Raw genomic sequence first — 18619 nt, 5'->3', positions numbered from 1 at the left:
CCAAAATGCTTTACTAATTTTCTTGGGCACTTTTTTCTACAATTTTTCCTACTTTGCTTCCGCACCACTGTGATAACTTCCCAGTCATTTTTGGAAATGTATCAGTGGAGCTGTCTCTCACACCTCATCCCACGTAAGGACTCTCCTGGTGTTGAAACTATCATCTAATAAAATAATTTGCTTCCATGAATATCAGCTTGGGTAAACTTAATTATTCCTCCCTTAGAGACGACATCATGGTCCATTTGGAAGTGGAGGTGTTTTCTCTTGCAAGGAATTCAGCGCATTGTGAGCTATTTAGAGGAGACATTTCACTTCTGTCACTGAGCTGTCTCCTCAAGGATGGCTGAGAAACAAAGATACCGAAGGAACTTATATCAGCATTTCCCATGAATATCACGTGGTAGTAAAAGGAGAAAAATGTTTTATTATTTAAATCTCTTTTGATATTCCTTTCATGTAGCACTGCAGCTGAGACTCCCCAATCAGCTGATCAGCCAGGACCTTCAGATGAAGCTCTTGTATAGCCCAGGATCTAAAATCATGCTAGATTTTCCCACCATGCAGATTCAGCAATTCCACTGTGACTCAGGGAATTAAGACCAAATAGCCCCAAACTTGCTATTTTGATTAAGTAACAGCTGCACATACATCAAAAATAATCTAATATGAGGAACAGGATGTTGTCTAATAGGCTTTAGCAGTTTTCAAGTAGAACAGTGTTTTTATACTCTGAAGAGTTGGATTTTTGGGAGCAGTGATCTGGCAAGTAATACTAGCATACTAGGAAGGGCTGGAGATTTAGAAGCAGAATTTGGGGAAAACTGAACAACATTTTTACAACACTTTATAATGCATTTGTTGTTCTTATCAGAGAGCCGGTTCCAGGCTTGCTGACATAAATGGGACTATTTTAATTAACTTTATTGGACTATTAACCTGACTTTCACTGTGATGTCAAATTCCTGTAATTAAAGTCATATGTAATTATTTATTACTAACTGGCCCTTACCAAAGATGTGGATGAGTCACTGTTTTCTGTAACACAAGGGGAAACCTCCATCCACTCAACGCAATAGGGAATTTCACCACTGACAGTGAGGGAAGCAAATTCCATATTATGCAATCACAGTAGAAATTTTAATGAAATGTTCCACATTCAATTAATTTTGGTAATGAAAGTTTCAATATTCTCCTAATTAAATTAATTTCCACATTACAGTAGAAAACAAGCCCATATGCAGAGCAGTAACTATTCCATGAATACAGAGACATTTTGATGTAAATGCTGCGTTTATTAAATCAAGAATAGGTTGCAGGGCTGACATTAACCTGAGTATGATTTCTAGAAGTGGAGCACAGTATTTATATGCAGCTTTATTTCTCCTTAAATATTTTGAATATTTAAAATAAGGACAGTTTTATTAAGTTTCAAAAGTGAAAGTTGTCAGTTTGTTGCTGTATTGCTTTTATTATCAGTGAAATATTGTATGGTAAAATTGTGTAGAATTTTCTCATCTACCTAGAATTTACCTCAAATCTTCCTGAAAGACAGTTTAAGTACATCAATTCAGTACAATTAACATACAAAATACATTTTTGTTATTTTCTATTTTACCAGTGATGTGACAATTACTTTAAAAATATTATCTGTTCTAAACAGAGGTAACTTCAAGAAATAGTATTTATCATAACAGAAGATACAATGCAATAAAACCTACCTGAAATTCTAGCCCATAGTTTTCTCTGCAGAATTCTCTCAGCTTAGGATACACATGCTCTCTTAGGGCGCTCCTTTCTGCTATTGTATCTGTGGGGGGAAAAAGATATCACTAGCAATATTCACACAGATGCTGTTCCTTTAGTCAGAGATACAGATTTGTCACATAAGACTAGCCCTTATAACACACACGCACCCCTAATGAAAAATCTAAATCTGGGGTTTACATTTCCAAACTGTATGTTGTACTTTGTCATAATTCACATAAATATGTTTATATGTGCAACATTATGTTTAATACACATCTTAGCATTGCAGTATATTTCAGTAAAACTCAGCCAAATTAACTTTGTAATTCTGCAGTCAGAATTTCTTTATCAGCTTGACTTTTATTTAATTTTCAGGAAGCTGATTTTTACAGATTAGCAACACCATAGAACAGAGATACACCAATGATGGCAGTGAACACTACATTTAGTGTAATAAAAGATTAGTTTATTTCTAAGTGTCAAATGCTAGCACATTCTTCACCACCTTTTCTTCACCACCTTTAATCTCATAGTATCTTAAAAGGAAAGCAGCTGATGTTAGCATCGTATTTATTGGTCCATGTGATTCCCGCTATCATACTAAATGCACAGTTCAGATACCTTCATATAATTTTCACTATGCAAAAAGATGTACATGCTGATAACAAGGTACAATATGGCAACCAGCTGCCCAAATTATTATTGTAAATTCTGTATGTCCAGATTAATCTGAATATATCATATAACACCCATCACTGAAGAAGCACATTAACAAATCTGAAGTAAATTTGATTATTAACAAGATCTTGTTTAGATAATAAATTTTATTTTCTCTCCAAGTAAAATTAAGATGTGATGAATTTTGCTAGGTCTACATTGTGGTCAGTGTTGACTGAGTTAAGACATGAAGGGATGACACTGTTGCTAAGTTATTATTTTTGAAAATAAAATATAACTGTTGTAAACAACTGGATCCAAGCACCACATCATGAAAAACAAATGGTGTTAACTTATGAATGTTGGAGAATATCAACTGCAGTTAGAGCAATATTTGTTGAACTGTGTTGAAATGTAAGCGTAGGTTAGAACTGATTTAACCACCTGGTTGCTGTAAGTCAGAGATGTCCATGCAAATCTAACCGTATTTTGATTACCAGTACGTTCAGCTGAATCAGTTTTTCGCTTATAGAATCATGGTCATAGATTTTTGAATTTTTTTATCTGATAATTTTCTAGAAGAGTGTGAAATCTGTAATTTAATTCATTAGACTAAATTCTTAATAGCCTTAATATTCTTAATATCCTACTTTAAAATAGCTGTGAAACATTACATAAATATGTAGTATAATTAGTGTTTCTCTTTACAAACAGAAAGCATTAATTCATTTAATCCATGGCAAAAAAGTTAAAAAATAAGAAACAATTCTTTCCTGTGAAAAGATAAAGCGTACTGATAAAAATCCTTAGATTAGAGACACTTGGACAAATAATTGTGATTTGACTGAAATCAGGGTAGACTGCAGACTGCAGACTTCCTCCATTCGCCCTTTACTCCAACACAAGGTTTTCACTAGAAGAAAGAAAAAAACCCCCACAACCCAGAACACACCCAGAGAAGTTACTTCATGTGAAATCTGCATCAAGAAAAAAAGACTGCACCACAAAGGCTTAAAAGTATGACCACCAGCTTAATCCCATTTATCTGAATTATTTATCATAGCTCTTCCTTCACAAAACTTCTGTGAGGAAAAATATCAACAGCACAGTAATTTTTATAAAATATCGTCTCTAAGGGTAACAATTTTAGGTTTTCACAATTTTGTATTTTAAGGTATACTGCATATGTTAAGGTGCTCTGAAGACAAGGAATGGCCCAGAAGTTTTGGCCAGCTCCTTGCTCTGTCGCAAGCTTCCTGTCTCAGCGTGGACGTGCCACTCAAGACCCAATCCTCAAACTGTAGCATGCAGCCTTTTATATCCAAAATGTGTATTTAGCAGCGTGCTCCCTTTGCAATTAAGCAAAACCCGGTCCTGGGCTGCATCAGGAGGAGTGTGGCCTTGCTCCCTCTCTCCTCACCTCCCTCTTGGGAAGTTTTGCCCTCCTTTCCTCAGCACTGGAGTCTTAGGCACCGCAAATTGCAAGGCTGTAGAGGAAACCAGAGCAGCCATGGAGATGGCCAGGGCCAAGGGCTCATGGCCTGCAAGAGGAGGTTGAGGGAGCTGCGCTTGTTAAATCCAGCAAAGGAGTCTGGTCTAAGGGAGGATCAACTGCAGCCTACAACTACTTTTATGGACGTTATCAAAATGATGGAGCCAAACTCTTTTGGGCAGTGATAGGTGGTGTAACACATGCCCTGACAAGGCATTATAGCTTGGGAGTTTCAGGTGGGACATTGGGAAATGCTTTTTCACCAGGAAGGGGGTGCAGCACTGGAGCAGGCTGCCCAGGGAGGCTGTGCACCTCCATCTTTGGAGATTTTCAAGACCTGACAAGTCCATGGCTGACCAACTTACTGTTGGCAGTGCTCCAAGGGGGTGGTTAGCCCAAACGACCCCCCAAACTCCCCCACCTCAGCAGCAGTGATTGATCCTGCCTCTCAGCAGCACCCACAGGTTTGACTTCTACGGTTCTGGGGAGACCTTTGCTGCTCCTTGCCAGTAAGAGCAAAACTGCAGGGCAAAATAGCCAGTGCCAAGGACCCAGTGCTCACACCATATGTATTTTGGGGTATTTTACACTGGACTGGTTCTAGCCCAAACCACCACAAACACCTGGAGTGCACCAAGTGAGATCCTGCAGCTTATCTTCAGGGTTATTTTCACAGGAGGAAACCAGCTCATGCACACCAAGACCAGGCTGTGACGTGACTCAAAGTATATTTGGTGGCGATAATCAAGAGATCCACCTCAGGCATGTACTCCAGACCTGGACGAAGACGGAAGTGTCTTGCAAACACTGCGGAATGGAAGGCACCGGGGACCAGAGGGATGGAGGAGCTGTTCCCTCCTCAGGATCCACAGCCCTGATAATTTTCCCTGATACTGAAGCTCCTTCACCGACCCTTCCTTGCAGCAGGTCCCCCATGGCAGCAAGGCCAGTTCGCTAGAGGGCTGCACGGGGCTGGCACAGCCGCGTCCTCAGGCTCCAAAGCAAACCCTCCCGGTGCTGGCTCGGGGTCACTGTACTGCACAGTGTTGCCATGCCTGATTATAAAAGATACCTGGGCACTTCGCTTCATTTGAAATACTTGATATTTGTGCTTTCTACCCTCAGAGCCACTGAGTCTTAAGCCCTCAGATCAGTCATTGATACAGGGCTTTATCATAGAATCACTAAGGTTAGAAGGGCCCTCTGGAGATCATCTAGTCCATCTGCTAAATTACCTGCCTTAATACTGGTTAATTCTGGCATGCAAGTCTACCAAAACACAGAGCGTCATATCGTCACAGCTGTGGAGGATGAATTGTTAAAAATGACTTATTACTCAGTTACTGAGCTAAAACCAAATGATTCTTGCCTCTCTGAGGTCTAAAATGAAGCACGACTATAGCTTTGCTGTGAACAAGCAATAACTGACAGGTGCTATGTGCAGTTACTTAAATCAGCAATGTGGCAGCAGCCAAAATAGTCTTACTAGTAAACTAAAACAAGCTATGTTTCAGGAACAGCAGAAATACGTAACAGGGAAAGCGCAGGCGTTAAGAGGGCTGGAGCATCTGCCCTGTGAGGAACGGCTGTGAGAGCTGGGCCTCTTCAGCCTGGGGAAGAGAAAACTGAGGGGGGATCTGATCAATGTGTACAAGTACCTGAAGGGAGGGTGTCAAGGGGACGGGGACAAACTTCTTTCAGTTGTCCCATGTGACAGGACAAGAGGCAACGGGCAGAAATTGAAGCACAGGAAGTTCTGCCTGAACGTGAGGGGGAATTTCTTCACTGGGAGAGTGACGGAGCACTGGACCAGGTTGCCCAGAGAGGTTGTGGAGTCTCCTTCTCTGGAGATCTTCAAGGCCGGCCTGGATGCAACCCTGTCTAACATGCTGTAGGTGAACTTGCTGAGCAGGGAGGTTGGACTAGCTGATCTCCAGAGGTCCCTTCCAACCTTACTGATTCTATGAAGAGTAAACACGATTAAATGATAAATGGTGAATAAATGGTCTGAGGTATGTAACGAGTAAAACTACATTCTGGTGCTTTCCATGCATCCCCATAAGACTCACCCTGCAGAACCCCACTGGATCTAATTTTAGAGCAGGACCCTGTTCCCTGTGGCATAACGTGTAGAGTCTTGTTCAGAAAATGAAAAAAGAAGGCACACTCGAAGAGTAGTGCTGCATTTTAAATTCCTTATAAATCACCTGGAAATAAAACATTCCTCCAACTAGAATTCTGTTCAGGATAAAGACACTCGGCATACTCATCCCATATTTTTATTGCCACCTACAAATCTAATTGAATGTGCCTAACTGGAATTTGACGCTGCTGCTTACACTAAGGAAGTTTAAGAAATTTTGTATTTGTGATAATTTGTGAAATGCTAAGAAAATAGAATTGTGCATAGTTAAGATGAACAACAGTAATTAGTATGGATGGCAGATAAGCTGGTTTAATTAAGTAAAATCTAACCTGATCTCTGCTGACAGCAAGTCTGTGAAGCTGGCAGTTCCTACCAACAAGAACGTCACACAGGCACATGCCACCTTGCAGGCTGCTGCTGCAGATGACTGGATTAGCTCAATGACATTCTTCTAGCAGGCAAAATGTGACAGTTTTATACATGCTCTAATGTTAATTCTGATATTTGGAAATCCAAACAATAGTCCACAATAAACTATGGGAATGAAACTGTATCTGCAAAATGAGTAGACAAGATAAGACTTAAAAGGAAAAAAACCCTCACTATTTAAGTCAAACCAAAAAAAAAAAAAAAAGAAAAAAAAAGACAGTCCTAAGACAGTGACTTGCTGAATGCACAGCTTTCTTGCAAGTGATACATCTTCCCGACTGCTGTCTGCTGTGTCATAAGCCAGTCCATGACCACATTATCACCAGAAGCAGGTCCTGCCTCCTGGCCCTCTGCCTCAGCTAGTGTTACCTCCAACTTGTCTCAGTGCCAGTGATTACAGAGATGCTCTGAAAATCATTTTTTTTTTCCTTGATTAGTTTCGGCTAGAAGACAGGCTCCTCTGACTTGCTGCGCAGCCCCGGGGTCCTGGTGTCAACACAAGGAAGGCAGCGCGATTGCGCATTATCCGGGGCTTTGCGGGGGGAAAGAAAGTGCGTACCCACCTGCTTTGGTGGGTGTGGGGTTTTAGATCAGCTCCGGCTGCACACAGCACTGTGCAGCCTTGCAAACTGCCTGCCTTCAATCAAGGCCTGATGCAAAGTCCACTACAGGCAATGGAAAGCGACAGCCGACAGCAGTAGGCTGTGGATCAGGCTGGGAGACACCAGATACCTCTCTTTGAAAAGGTGTATTAAATTGATCCAAAATGCCATCCGAGCTCTCCTTCTTGCCGTATAACTCCAGGATGAAGCTGAGGACAGAACCGAATTAGCCATATATACCCATGGGACCTATCTTCCTGCCCAACAGCTGGCAAACACTGTTTCAACGTTACCGCTGCTGTAGCTCAGTCAAATCACTGCCAGCTTTCATGCGAACGCTCCGGAGTACTGCTTCTCAGTGAACTATTTCCATGCCAAAGGCTGACCTTCAAACACAAGCTGTTTTGTTATTAAAGTTCCTTCTTTTATTTTTAATAGGGAAAGTTCTTGTATTAGTAAACAGATGATGTGTATTTACTCACAGTTGCCAAAACATTCATCTCTGGGATTAAAAAAGTCATGGAAAACAGCCCAACTGAAGAAAATTTCAAAAAGTATATGCAAACGAACAGCAAGAGCTAACGCGGAAGCCCTCGGGGGGTTACATGTTTTCAAGCACGAGTTTCGCTGCCCTGGGGACGCAGAGGACGCAGGGTCTCCTCTCCCTGGCCGCCAGACGGGCCGAGGTCGCGGCAGCGCTGGCACCGGCCGTCTCCCGCGCGTGAGCTGCAGACACGCCGCAGCTCGTGGGCGTTGAGCCGCGGCTGCGGATGGGCGGAGAGGCCGCTCAGCCCCCGGCGGTGCCAAGGTGGGGACGGGGAGCCCCGCGTGAGCCCCGCAGGGCGTCCAGCCGGGAAGCACGACTCTGGCGAGTAACCTCACCCCAGCACGGCTCCAGCTCAGGCCCTGCGGTGGGGAAGGTCCAAGGTGAGGAGGGTCTTTGCACTGCCACAGGCTGACTGACTGGGGATTTTTGCATTTCCCGGCTTGCAGGAGGCAGCGGGAAAAACGATGCCTGATGTAACAGGATGAGGCAGCAGCTCAACCTGGGAGAACCAACGCTGAGAATGAAGAGGAAGGAAAAAAATCAATCTCCAAACTGCATCGTAGAAACAAATTTTGCCCTGGGTCACAGAGCTACCTGCATGTTGTAACTGCAGCCAATCACCCGGGAAAGAGCTGCTCCATTTCAACAATTTCTGTATCACTCTTCTGTGCTTGGTTTTCCACTGTTTTGCACTAGATGAGCACAGAAGCTTGCTGGGGTCCTGCCCTCACCTCTTTCACAGCCGACCCCTTCTTTGCTGGCTTAGTCTCCTGTTAAACACACCTAAGCTACGTCCACTATAGCACAACATGGGCAGAAATTGAAGCACAGGAAGTTCCGCCTGACCGTGAGGGGGAATTTCTTCACTGTGAGAGTGACGGAGCACTGGACCAGGCTGCCCAGAGAGGTAGTGGAGTCTCCCTCTCTGGAGATCTTCAAGGCCAGCCTGGATGCAATCCTGTCCAACATGCTCTAGGTGACTCTGCTGAGCAGGGAGGTTGGACTAGATGATCTCCAGAGGTCCCTTCCAACCTTACCAGTTCTGTGATTCTATGGAGCCTCCTGTGCAACTACTGAAGTCTGTGGCCCTGGATGAGCACAGAACATCTTCTAATCCAGTCCTCAATCCATCTGCACCAAGATTCCTATCAGTTTGCTTCCTCTACGTAAGCACTCTGAATGCTTAGCTTTGCCGGATGGGCAGGACAGATTCTTGTCAGAGGAAATTTTTGAAGTGGTACAGTATTAAAAAATTGTGAGTATTTAATCATTGTCTGTAAATCGCAGTGAGACCTTCTGTACTTGAATTACCTAAGGATATAATGCAAATAAGGTTAAAAATTACTTAGCAGCAATACCAAGTAAGGAAACGGCTGCCAACCTCTTAATGCTAATATGTTCTTGTCACATAAGACTATTCAGCAACAAAATTATCCCTTTTGAGCTGCTTTTTAAAACTAATACTGCACAATAGCATTGTGTATCACCTCTGTTACCAAGAGCTTTGAATAGCAATAGGAAATTAATGTCCTCAAATATTATGGAAACCTTGTCTTTGCAAATAATATTGTAATAGTAAGTCATTTGCATTTCTATAGTGCCTTTCATCTGAGAATCCTGGAGCACTTCACAAACGTCAAGTTTGGATCAGGTAAATAGTAAGAGAGGGAAAAATAACTTGTGCTACCTAGTACCCTTGAGTTCCTAGAAAATTAACTGGAAAGAGGGCTGCTGTGTTGTCACTTTATTCCCTTGGGACTTCTGTAAATAGCGAGCACTGGAAAGCAGCAAAAGGTCCCTAAGACTCTTTCTTGGATTGACTGGAAAGGGGCCAGATTAGTCTAGGTTATTTCTTCCACATCCTTTTCCCAAACAACACTGCGAACTTCCAGGTCTCTGCTGACCCTTCAAGAAGGCACATGAGAAGCTGGAGAGCCTATGGGCCATTCATTAATTAAACTAAAAAAACCCACCTCAACTGATTTGTGATTCTCCAAATAAATCCCGATTGGCAAAAACACGACGGCACTTCCGTGATGCTGCACACAGCTGCTTGTCCTGCTCCAGCCTGCAGGCTGGCGTTATCTCCTGGGATGTGCACAACCCATGGGCTGCTGCAGTAAGGATGGCCGCAGTCACCGGGCTTTCAGCTCCTACCTGGCACTCTAGCCACTGGGCTTTTATATGGCAACATTGCTGGCATCTTGCTCTCCTCAACCTCATCAGTTCTTACAAGAAACCCATGGAATGAGCATCTGAGCCCAAAAGAATGGCTGCCTGGCATGAAAAATCAATAAAAGTAATGTAAAATATCATTAAAATAGCAAGTAACCCAGATGTATGTCTCTCAATTGTGTGGAAATGATAGGATGTAACTACAAATGTCTAAGCTACTTTGGAACATTTAAACAAAATGTTTTCAAAACAAAAAACATAACTACCCGAGGCAGGAGTCAAAGCATAGTGCATAATTATAAGCCTAACACTTCTAGTAGCAGCAATTAGCTTCTCCTTTTTGCCCAAGAGCAAACAATATCTAAAGTAAGGCACAATTTAAAAAAACATAAATATTTATTTCTCTGAAATAGTCTCCACTGTCAGTTCTGTAAGACGGCAAATTTAAAACAACATACATAGAACATGTACCTATAAAATTTTTTAATTACAATTTTTAATAGCTAGGTGCATTTCACAGTGACAGCCTTATTTATAAAATACTCTGTATCTTGGCTGTTAATATGATTAACCAGTACTATCTATTGGCTTAAAAATAACACCTAGCTGTCCATTTATATACATAAAAAAATGAGGCAACTAAAAAATACAAAAGGGTCAAGACTGTTGTTAAAATACAGAATTTAGAAGAAATCTCAAAACTGACATGGCAGAAGGGAAAAGAAATTCCTATATCCAAATATCAGCAGACTTTCAACAAATACATTGATTTTCTTGTATACAGAACTGTGTTCTCATTTTAAAACAAATGTTGGTTTCTGAAAGTTCTAAGTTTTATTACACATATAACATGCTTACAAGGAACAACTTTGGCGTCTGATCCAAAGCTCAGTGAAGTTAATGGAAAGCTGTGTTAACTTTGGTGGGTTTTAAATGAAGTATTTGTGGCACAAACTGAAACCCAGTACCTTTTGATGTCTTACTGACTTCCATAGGGTTTGGATTAAATCCTTCAGTCCATAAAGAATGAACACATGAATACTAAATGCTCATTCAATCTAATGGGTATGGCACTGCTGAGTACTCTGAAGCAGAATTTTATCTCATAAAGTATAGTTACAACTATAATCTGACGTTGCCCCCCAGGGACATAGCCACCCTCATATGTAGGTGTTCTTAAAGGGAAAAAAAAGAGCTAAGTTGGCTTGGAGCACTTTCCCAGTCCTGCAAATGGTCCCTAGATTGCAACTTGGCAGCCTAAGCGTCTTTGCATGCCTTGTCTATGGTTTGTGGCCAACTGTCATGCAAATGCGCAGTTGGTGCTTTAGCAACATCATGGGTTGAAGGCAGAAGCCCTACAGGAGGGAGAATTTTGTGTTTTGCAAACTGCACAAGTGGAAGAATTCAATAAAATGTAATACTTTCATTTAATAAAGAAAACTGAGAAAGGCTCTTGGAAACATGACAATTTACAAACAATTACTGTCATACAATTAAATGATGTGACAGGAGAAATTGAAGACACAGCACATTTAGAGACACCAAAATTAAGTCTCAAAATTACCTCTGCAGAACACCAAAGCTTATTACAACTAAGCACTGCCAAACAGCAAAGCCTGCAAGCACAAGAATTTGCAACTATAATCAAAATTAATGTGAAAGAAAAAGTTCTTGTGAGATACAGAAGAGGAATTATGGGTGAGCTGTGAAAAAATGCTTAACATAAGACTTAGAAAGAATCAATGCAATAACAAAGATATGTGCAAAAATGCTACTAATTCATTTAGTAGTATCAACTTACATTTCAAAAATGCATGTAATTACCTAAAAACAGGGGAAAAAAAAGGCTGTACAAAAATGAGAAAACTTTTTAACAATTAAATTGTGTGTACTGCAGTAGTTTTACCATTTTTGCTGATAATATGAGAAAAAAGAAAGGGAACAATCAGGGTATGTTACTAAAGTGCTGAAGGCAATGACTCAGTGACAATCAATAAAACAACAGGATGTCACAGACATTTTGTCTCCTAACTAAGCTGCAGATTCAAGTGTTGGGAGCAAACAAACAGTATGCTATAGGCTTTGAGAAGACATAAAACAGAGGAGAGCCATAAAAAATAAGTGAAAAGCAAGTAAGGCTCATAAAACCACACATGTATTTCACTGCGCATCATAGTTAATGATGAAAGAAAAGTAATTATTAAATCTGTCAACATATGGGTTGCTGAAATAAGGAAGTCATATGAAAAACGTACTGCAGATGAACCGTAGCTCAGTACAGGTCCATTAAATACACCTAATTCCGAAGAAATTGCAATAAATAATCCCGTGTGGCTTTAAATCTGGCAGCACCGCAGGAGTTTTGCAAACATGATCTGCTCTAATGCAAAGTTGCCCTTCTGTTCTCTGAACTTTCTACTTAAGTTCTTTAGTCACAAAAGTCTTATTTTCCCCTGATTTTGGAGGAAACTGGCCATGTTTTGGGACAGTACAAAATTGCTGAAGTCAGTGGGAGCTGCTGGAGAAGTCTAACCAATGAACAGAATTAGCGTAGCCTAGTGCACGGGCATCAGGGGAGAGAACTGAAGACTTCTCGCAGGAGAAGAAACGGCCTTAGGCTGGACACTCGCGGGTGAGCGGAGACATACCGCGAAGAAGTGAGAGGCGCTTATCCATAAGTACGTTCATTTTCAGAGATGAAGGGATGAAATGACACTGTCTGCAATGGAGAGCAGCTACAACAGGGCATTAAGCCCAGGACAACAGGACTGTGCGAGGGAGGGATGCCAGAAATTCAACCATGCCTTCTCTAAGTAAGAGACTCCCAATTGATTATTTATACAATTATTGCATACACCTACAGTCAAGCTGGCTATAACCACCCACTCTCAGGTACTGCAGTATAACAGGTTTTAAAACACAACAGAGAGTTCTGGATGGAGTCGGAACTAAAAGCTTTAAGCCAGACTAAATAACTGATAAAACTGGCTTGCTTTGATGGATCATGTCTTGTCTGCGAGGAAAACAGTGATTGACATGTAAGAGAGTGATTTATCGTACCTCCCTGCTGCCTAACCCTTTCTAATTCTATTCATTCATGTAACATTTTTTTTTTTCTGTAAGATAGTATGATCTAGTTGAAAAGGCTATTTTTAAAAATAAAATTTCTAATGTTTCTGCTTTTGTGAGTCCAATACACTTGATGAATTGATTTTTCTAGATTTTGTTTTATTTTCTCCTGACTTCTAATTAATTTCTTCTGCTTGCTAATCACACTTGGTATGTGATATACTATATATAGTCAACTAAGGGAATAGTAAGTTTACAGTTTATCCCTCTTGGGGATTTAGAAATTGAAAAAGGCAATGTATGTACTAACCACTTGCTCCTTCTGAAAAGCAGGTGAATTTGAAACAGTGAAGTATTTTTCACAAATAAATACCTTTCACAGGTGCTATGCAGAAAATAACATTTGAAGATTTTTCCAGAACTGGCATACCATGTTGATTAATCAGTGACTGAATTGCAGGATGTCTTCCAAACTACTACTTTCAAAGGACTTTAGCTATTCTCCCCAACTCTTTCCTTTTATTTCCACAAAAATAATACAAATATTAACTATTATTCTTACAGAGTGGATTTAGAAGTACCCAAAGTGTGAATTTTTCACTACACTCTTGTTTACAGTAGGTAAATGGGACATTAAAAAGGCACACTGACAGTCACGTCTAACCAGCATGCTGGCTTCGTGCCCGTAGTATAACATCCTCACAGTAATGTAATACGAATGTCGTACAGTACGTTCTGTATATCATAGAAGGCAAATTCAAGTTCTCTGTTAAGCCCCTTTGTGTCAAAATTGTGTGCACATAAATTTTATATTCTGCATGCAGAAAGCAATTCCATAAACTAATGATCCCAGTAGAAGCAAGTAGAAAGACAAAATAAGAGCATGTTAATCCAAAGCTCCTTTAAAGCAGACAGGAAAACCATTATAAATACAATGATTTTTGAATGAAGCCCAGTAGTTAGTCTTCAGAAGTGCACCAGTGTATTCAAACTGAATTTCTCTGGCCAGGAAATTTTGATGGGTGTTATCCAATGAGCTACAATGAACTTTAGAAGAGGGTAAAGATCTTTTATGATGCTATACTCTCTACAGCAGTGTAGAAGATGGTTGAAAGGATGGGCTTAATTTCCATTTCTAGCACTGCCAGACACCATCAGTCCTTCTCAAAGCCTGTGAGTGCCTCTTTCCCTTGACCACAGAATAGATAAAAACATGCACAAGTCATCTCGTACCTTCCATACCTACACAGAGTTAAACAGAATTGAGCCCACAACTGGGGATCGTTTGCTTTATTGAAAATGATTTTGAATTTACATAATGACTATGAGGAGCTGGCTGCACTGGTATTCACACTAGATAATACATCAGCCATGGGGAAAGGACTTCAGTAGTATTATATAGTATTATACATGGTTGATTATAGAAAGTATAAAAAATAAAATTCATAATTAAAATGAGTGGGCTGTAAGGAGATTGTTATGGATACTGAGGCATTTTTAGCTGTTTTCTAAAGGAAGGAGGTGATCCGTGTTCATGAGTCTACATGTGTTTTCTATTGTCTTGAGAAACATTGTAACTCATTGACTGATGTTAAACAGATCAGGCAAAATGATATTGATGTCAAATACAACAAAAATTCTATGCAAGAATAGATCACCAGTTAAATGAAAGAAATATCATAAATGAGTGTCCCCCTTCCCTTTCTAATCGAACATATCAAAGGAAAAGCTGTAACATGAGCCTATGTTACCAGATGCTAAAGAAACCAGAGATTTCATAAACGCCCCAGTTGCAGGAAAGCTCTGCCTGAAACAAGCAGTCCACTGCAGGACATAACATCTGTAGTAAAATAATCTGTATGGGAGTTTATTGCTTTATATTATCCATGTTATGTTTGGCTGCACAGATTGACTTCCTGACATGGTAAAATGATGAAGAGCCAGAAACTGTTTGAGAAATTTATGAACAATGACATTAACAAGTGAAAGTTACTGAAACTCATTCTCAGCAAGGAAATTTCCACTCATGTTTTCTGTTTGTTTTTTATTGACCAGTGAGTTTATTTTGCATCTGTATGGGTTGCTGCGAGCTGTCGTAGTGCCAAGGAAGACAGATGAGGGCAGTACGTTGCACAACCTATTTTCCTGTGTATTTTTTAATTTATTTTTTTATTAACTGATAGTCTAAATAAGATTAAGAGTTAGAGAAACTTCTATCAGGATTGGCACAAGAGTATCTGATCCTGCTTCAGGCAGGAAGACAGATTAAAAGGCCTCTGGAGGTCCCTTCTAGCCTACTTCTTGTAAAACAGTAATAGCCTAGTGAAATACTCCTCAGACCTCTGCTTTAGCCCGATATGCCTGGTTTAAATTGCATGTTATTTGATTCAATTTGAACTCATTTTGCTCACTACAGATTGCTTAATCCTCTATATTCTCATGGTACCAAATGACATGTATTTCAAAGTAAATCATCATACAAACTTTGCTACAGTCTTGATAGGCCAAATTAGGGATAACAAACAGGAATGCTTCAGTAACTTGCTTCAACAGTATTGCATAAATCTTCATCACATTTAAATATAATCCAATATATACGAAAGTAAATCAAGACCATTATCAAACAGTATTATTATTTTGTCATTGCCCTATTATTTAGCGGTGACTACTGGAAAGAAATCTATCTGAGAACTAAAAAGGAATCAACACTTGCTGCTCACTGGTTTTGGTATCTCAGATACGGTATATACTTACTACAGAGTGCAAAATGAAGAAGAGAAATAGATATTTTCTTGAAAACAAATAACTTAGGTTTGCTTTGTTACGTTGGGTTTTCGACAGTGAGGCTTAGAGCTGCTGCTTGTCAGGGTCCTCTAGCTACGCGATGCTGGCACAGGCGGGTGCGGAGCACTCTTAGTTATAACCCCCCCTCCCAGATTACTGTCTTTGACGGTCTTTTCCTTGTTTACTTCTTAGAGTGGCTCCATTTTCACCGTAACCTCCCTTTCCATATACAGATGGACTAAAATGGATCGTCGCACTGACTGTTTTCGGATATGCTTATTCTGCTAGGCGGACTGGCTTTTGGGCACCCCTCCTCCACAGGTATTTCCACTTTTGCTTTTTGAGATCTCTTCTTTGCTGAATCTGCTTGGTCTTGTTCATACAAAATACCCACTGAAGTTAGCAGGATCTAAATTTGAGTAATTGAACACAATTAGACACTTCACTGAGCAACAGTCTGTTTCAAAATTTCAAAGGTTGTTACAAATACCAAGATCACTGACCCAGGAGTGAAACAATTCATGGAAGAAAAGTACCTCACAGATTACTAAACACAGAGATAACCTTTGGCCAGGGAAGTCCCTAGCCCACAAGCTGCTGGAAGCTGGGAGATAGGCTGCTTGTCCTGATCTCATATTCTCTCCTTACGCATCTGCAACTGCCGGTGTCAGAGAAAGAATATTGGGCTGAGCGCTCCTTCGGCTGGACTCGCTATGTCCATCTCGGCGCGCTTGCTTCTTGTTTACCTTCGCTGTAATAACTGGTGTGCACAACTCCACAAGTGTGGATAACCTCTCTCATCTAAAAGTATTAAGCCCATGCGGTTATTTGATGGTTCTCAATCATTTAATAGTACTCTTCAGTCTAATCAAAGCTAGTGAGTGAGACCACTTGTGAATGAATGTTAAATGTAAGCTCAGGCAGTGCCAGGGCTTCAGTTACAGATGCTCTAAATGCCAACCGTTTCCTCCTATCTCGCATGGCCAACCATCGATCTTGTACCACAATATAAATAAATAGATAGTACGCACTTAGAACATTGTACTCAAAAGGGTTTGTAGGGTATATTTACAGTTCTTACTAGCCATCCATTTTGGCAATAATGTCTAAATTTGCACTTTTGTATGCTTCTGAATATCTATTTCTGTACTTACACAAAATAAGTGCTGTAGCTTCTAAGTGCAAGTGCTTTTTAATAACATGAACACATCAAAGGGTCCAGCCTTCAGAGTTGTTCGGCTAATACAAAGCACTACAGGTTGGAGAGTTATCTGGAACTAAGGCTGTCCAAATAGGACTCTTGGCCATTTATTCTCATTTGATTACATCTTGTAAAATGCAACCAGTTAGAGACTCCAAGTAATAATTTTACAAATGGTATTTCTAAGTATCATTCACACATTCTAGTAACTCCATGTCTTAGCAAGGATACCTGACTCAGCAAGGATAACAAGAGTTGAAAGGCAAAGGCAGAGATCTGTAAAGCTGAGACTGTGAAAGTCGGCAATCGCTAGTATGGTAAACTGGACTCTATTCACATTTTAGAGCGTTTCATCATAGCACAGACACGTTACAGTGGTGTACAACCACAGACAGTGGTTGTAGGACCACAAAGGCTTGCATAAATATGAAGTTTGTAGAATAATATTTTCCAGCCTATGACAATTTGAAATCTGATCCATTTACCTATTTGACTGTCTCAACGACTGATACTTAGCAACAGCATGGCTCTGGATTAAGTCTGATGTGGAAGCCCTGCCATTGCCTCGTCATTCCAGCTTCTGGTGCTGGGTACATTTTGAACAGCCTGATAAACCTGGCCTGTAGAGATGACTTCATTCTCCAGATGCAGCTTCTATGTAAGACTGACTATAGGTGGTCAGACCTAAGGTCTATCAGGCATAGTATCTTGTCTCCAGGAATGGGCATCAACAGATGCTCATAGAGGGGCTTGCGAACAGGCGAGATACAGAGGCAGACAAATAATAACGGGTGACCGGGTGGCCTACGAGAGTTGCACATGGCATGTCTCCCGCTGGCATGCTGCACGTGGTGCTCTGCACGGGCTCACAGCTGCCTCAACTCTACCTTGCTTTAGCTACCAGGGATTTAGGCCTGCTCCCCTTCTGACTCAGTATTTTTGTGGTAAAGACATCACTCTGATATAATACCTAAACTAATGAAAGTAGAATCAGGCCAATGGAGTTATTCTGGAGTTGCACTGGTATAACTATGATTTAATTGGGTCCTTTAATTCTATCTATTATTAGCCTTCTTTAATTAAAATCACAGCAAGGGGATAAAGTAGTTGCCTTGAACAGCATTGCCTATATTAAAAATTTTGTCAGATTTCTCTGTATTCCTTACACATGACTACCTATGACTACATTATATTTATCTATGATATCTACCACCTTCAATTTATCAAAACCCTAAATTACTGGTGGCTAAATATTGCTAATGTATTAAGGCAACCTGAAAGTGTACCACCTCAAAATACTATTTCAGCGGCTGACAATTCAAAGAAATTTAGTTTTTCGTATAAAAAAATGCCATTTTGGTATTACTCAAATATCTATAAACAGATGAGCAGTAGCCCCTTGATCTAAAGTTCTCTTTCTCTAATAAATAAACATTAAAAAGCTCTAAACAATACTTAAAATCTAATATAGGATTTTGTCTTGTATGTTTACACACCTGTGAACACACGCAGACCTCCACATAGTAATATTTCAGTGCATAAGCTTTAGACAGGACACCAAGTTATGCACGCTTTGCTATTCACTGATCCGATGTGACTACTACTACAAATGAAATTGGTTTAAGCGATGCAAGCAGCGGGCTCTGCTACTCTACCCCAGAATACCTGCGGTCCCCTTGAAACACAGCCTTAGAAATCTGTGCTAGTTTGCTGCACGGCGACTGCTGCTCAGCTGAGAGCTCGTCTCGCCGTCCCTGACCGCGCGGGG

The 18619-nt window shown here is 40.6% G+C and overlaps 1 protein-coding gene across 1 annotated transcript in view; it reads right to left on the bottom strand.

Moving 5' to 3' along the window:
* The window catches only part of NWD2 (NACHT and WD repeat domain containing 2), a 52239-nt gene that overhangs the window by 27093 nt on the left and 6527 nt on the right, over positions 1-18619 (bottom strand). The window contains exon 2 of the mRNA XM_062574797.1: positions 1722-1810. Within this exon, the coding sequence (XP_062430781.1) occupies positions 1722-1810 (89 nt within the window). The remainder of the gene's footprint in view (positions 1-1721; positions 1811-18619) is intronic.

Source organism: Rhea pennata, chromosome 4 (assembly GCF_028389875.1).
Source record: "Rhea pennata isolate bPtePen1 chromosome 4, bPtePen1.pri, whole genome shotgun sequence".
Classification (NCBI taxonomy): Eukaryota; Metazoa; Chordata; class Aves; order Rheiformes; family Rheidae; genus Rhea; species Rhea pennata.
This window is presented reverse-complemented; position numbering and strand designations above follow the sequence as displayed.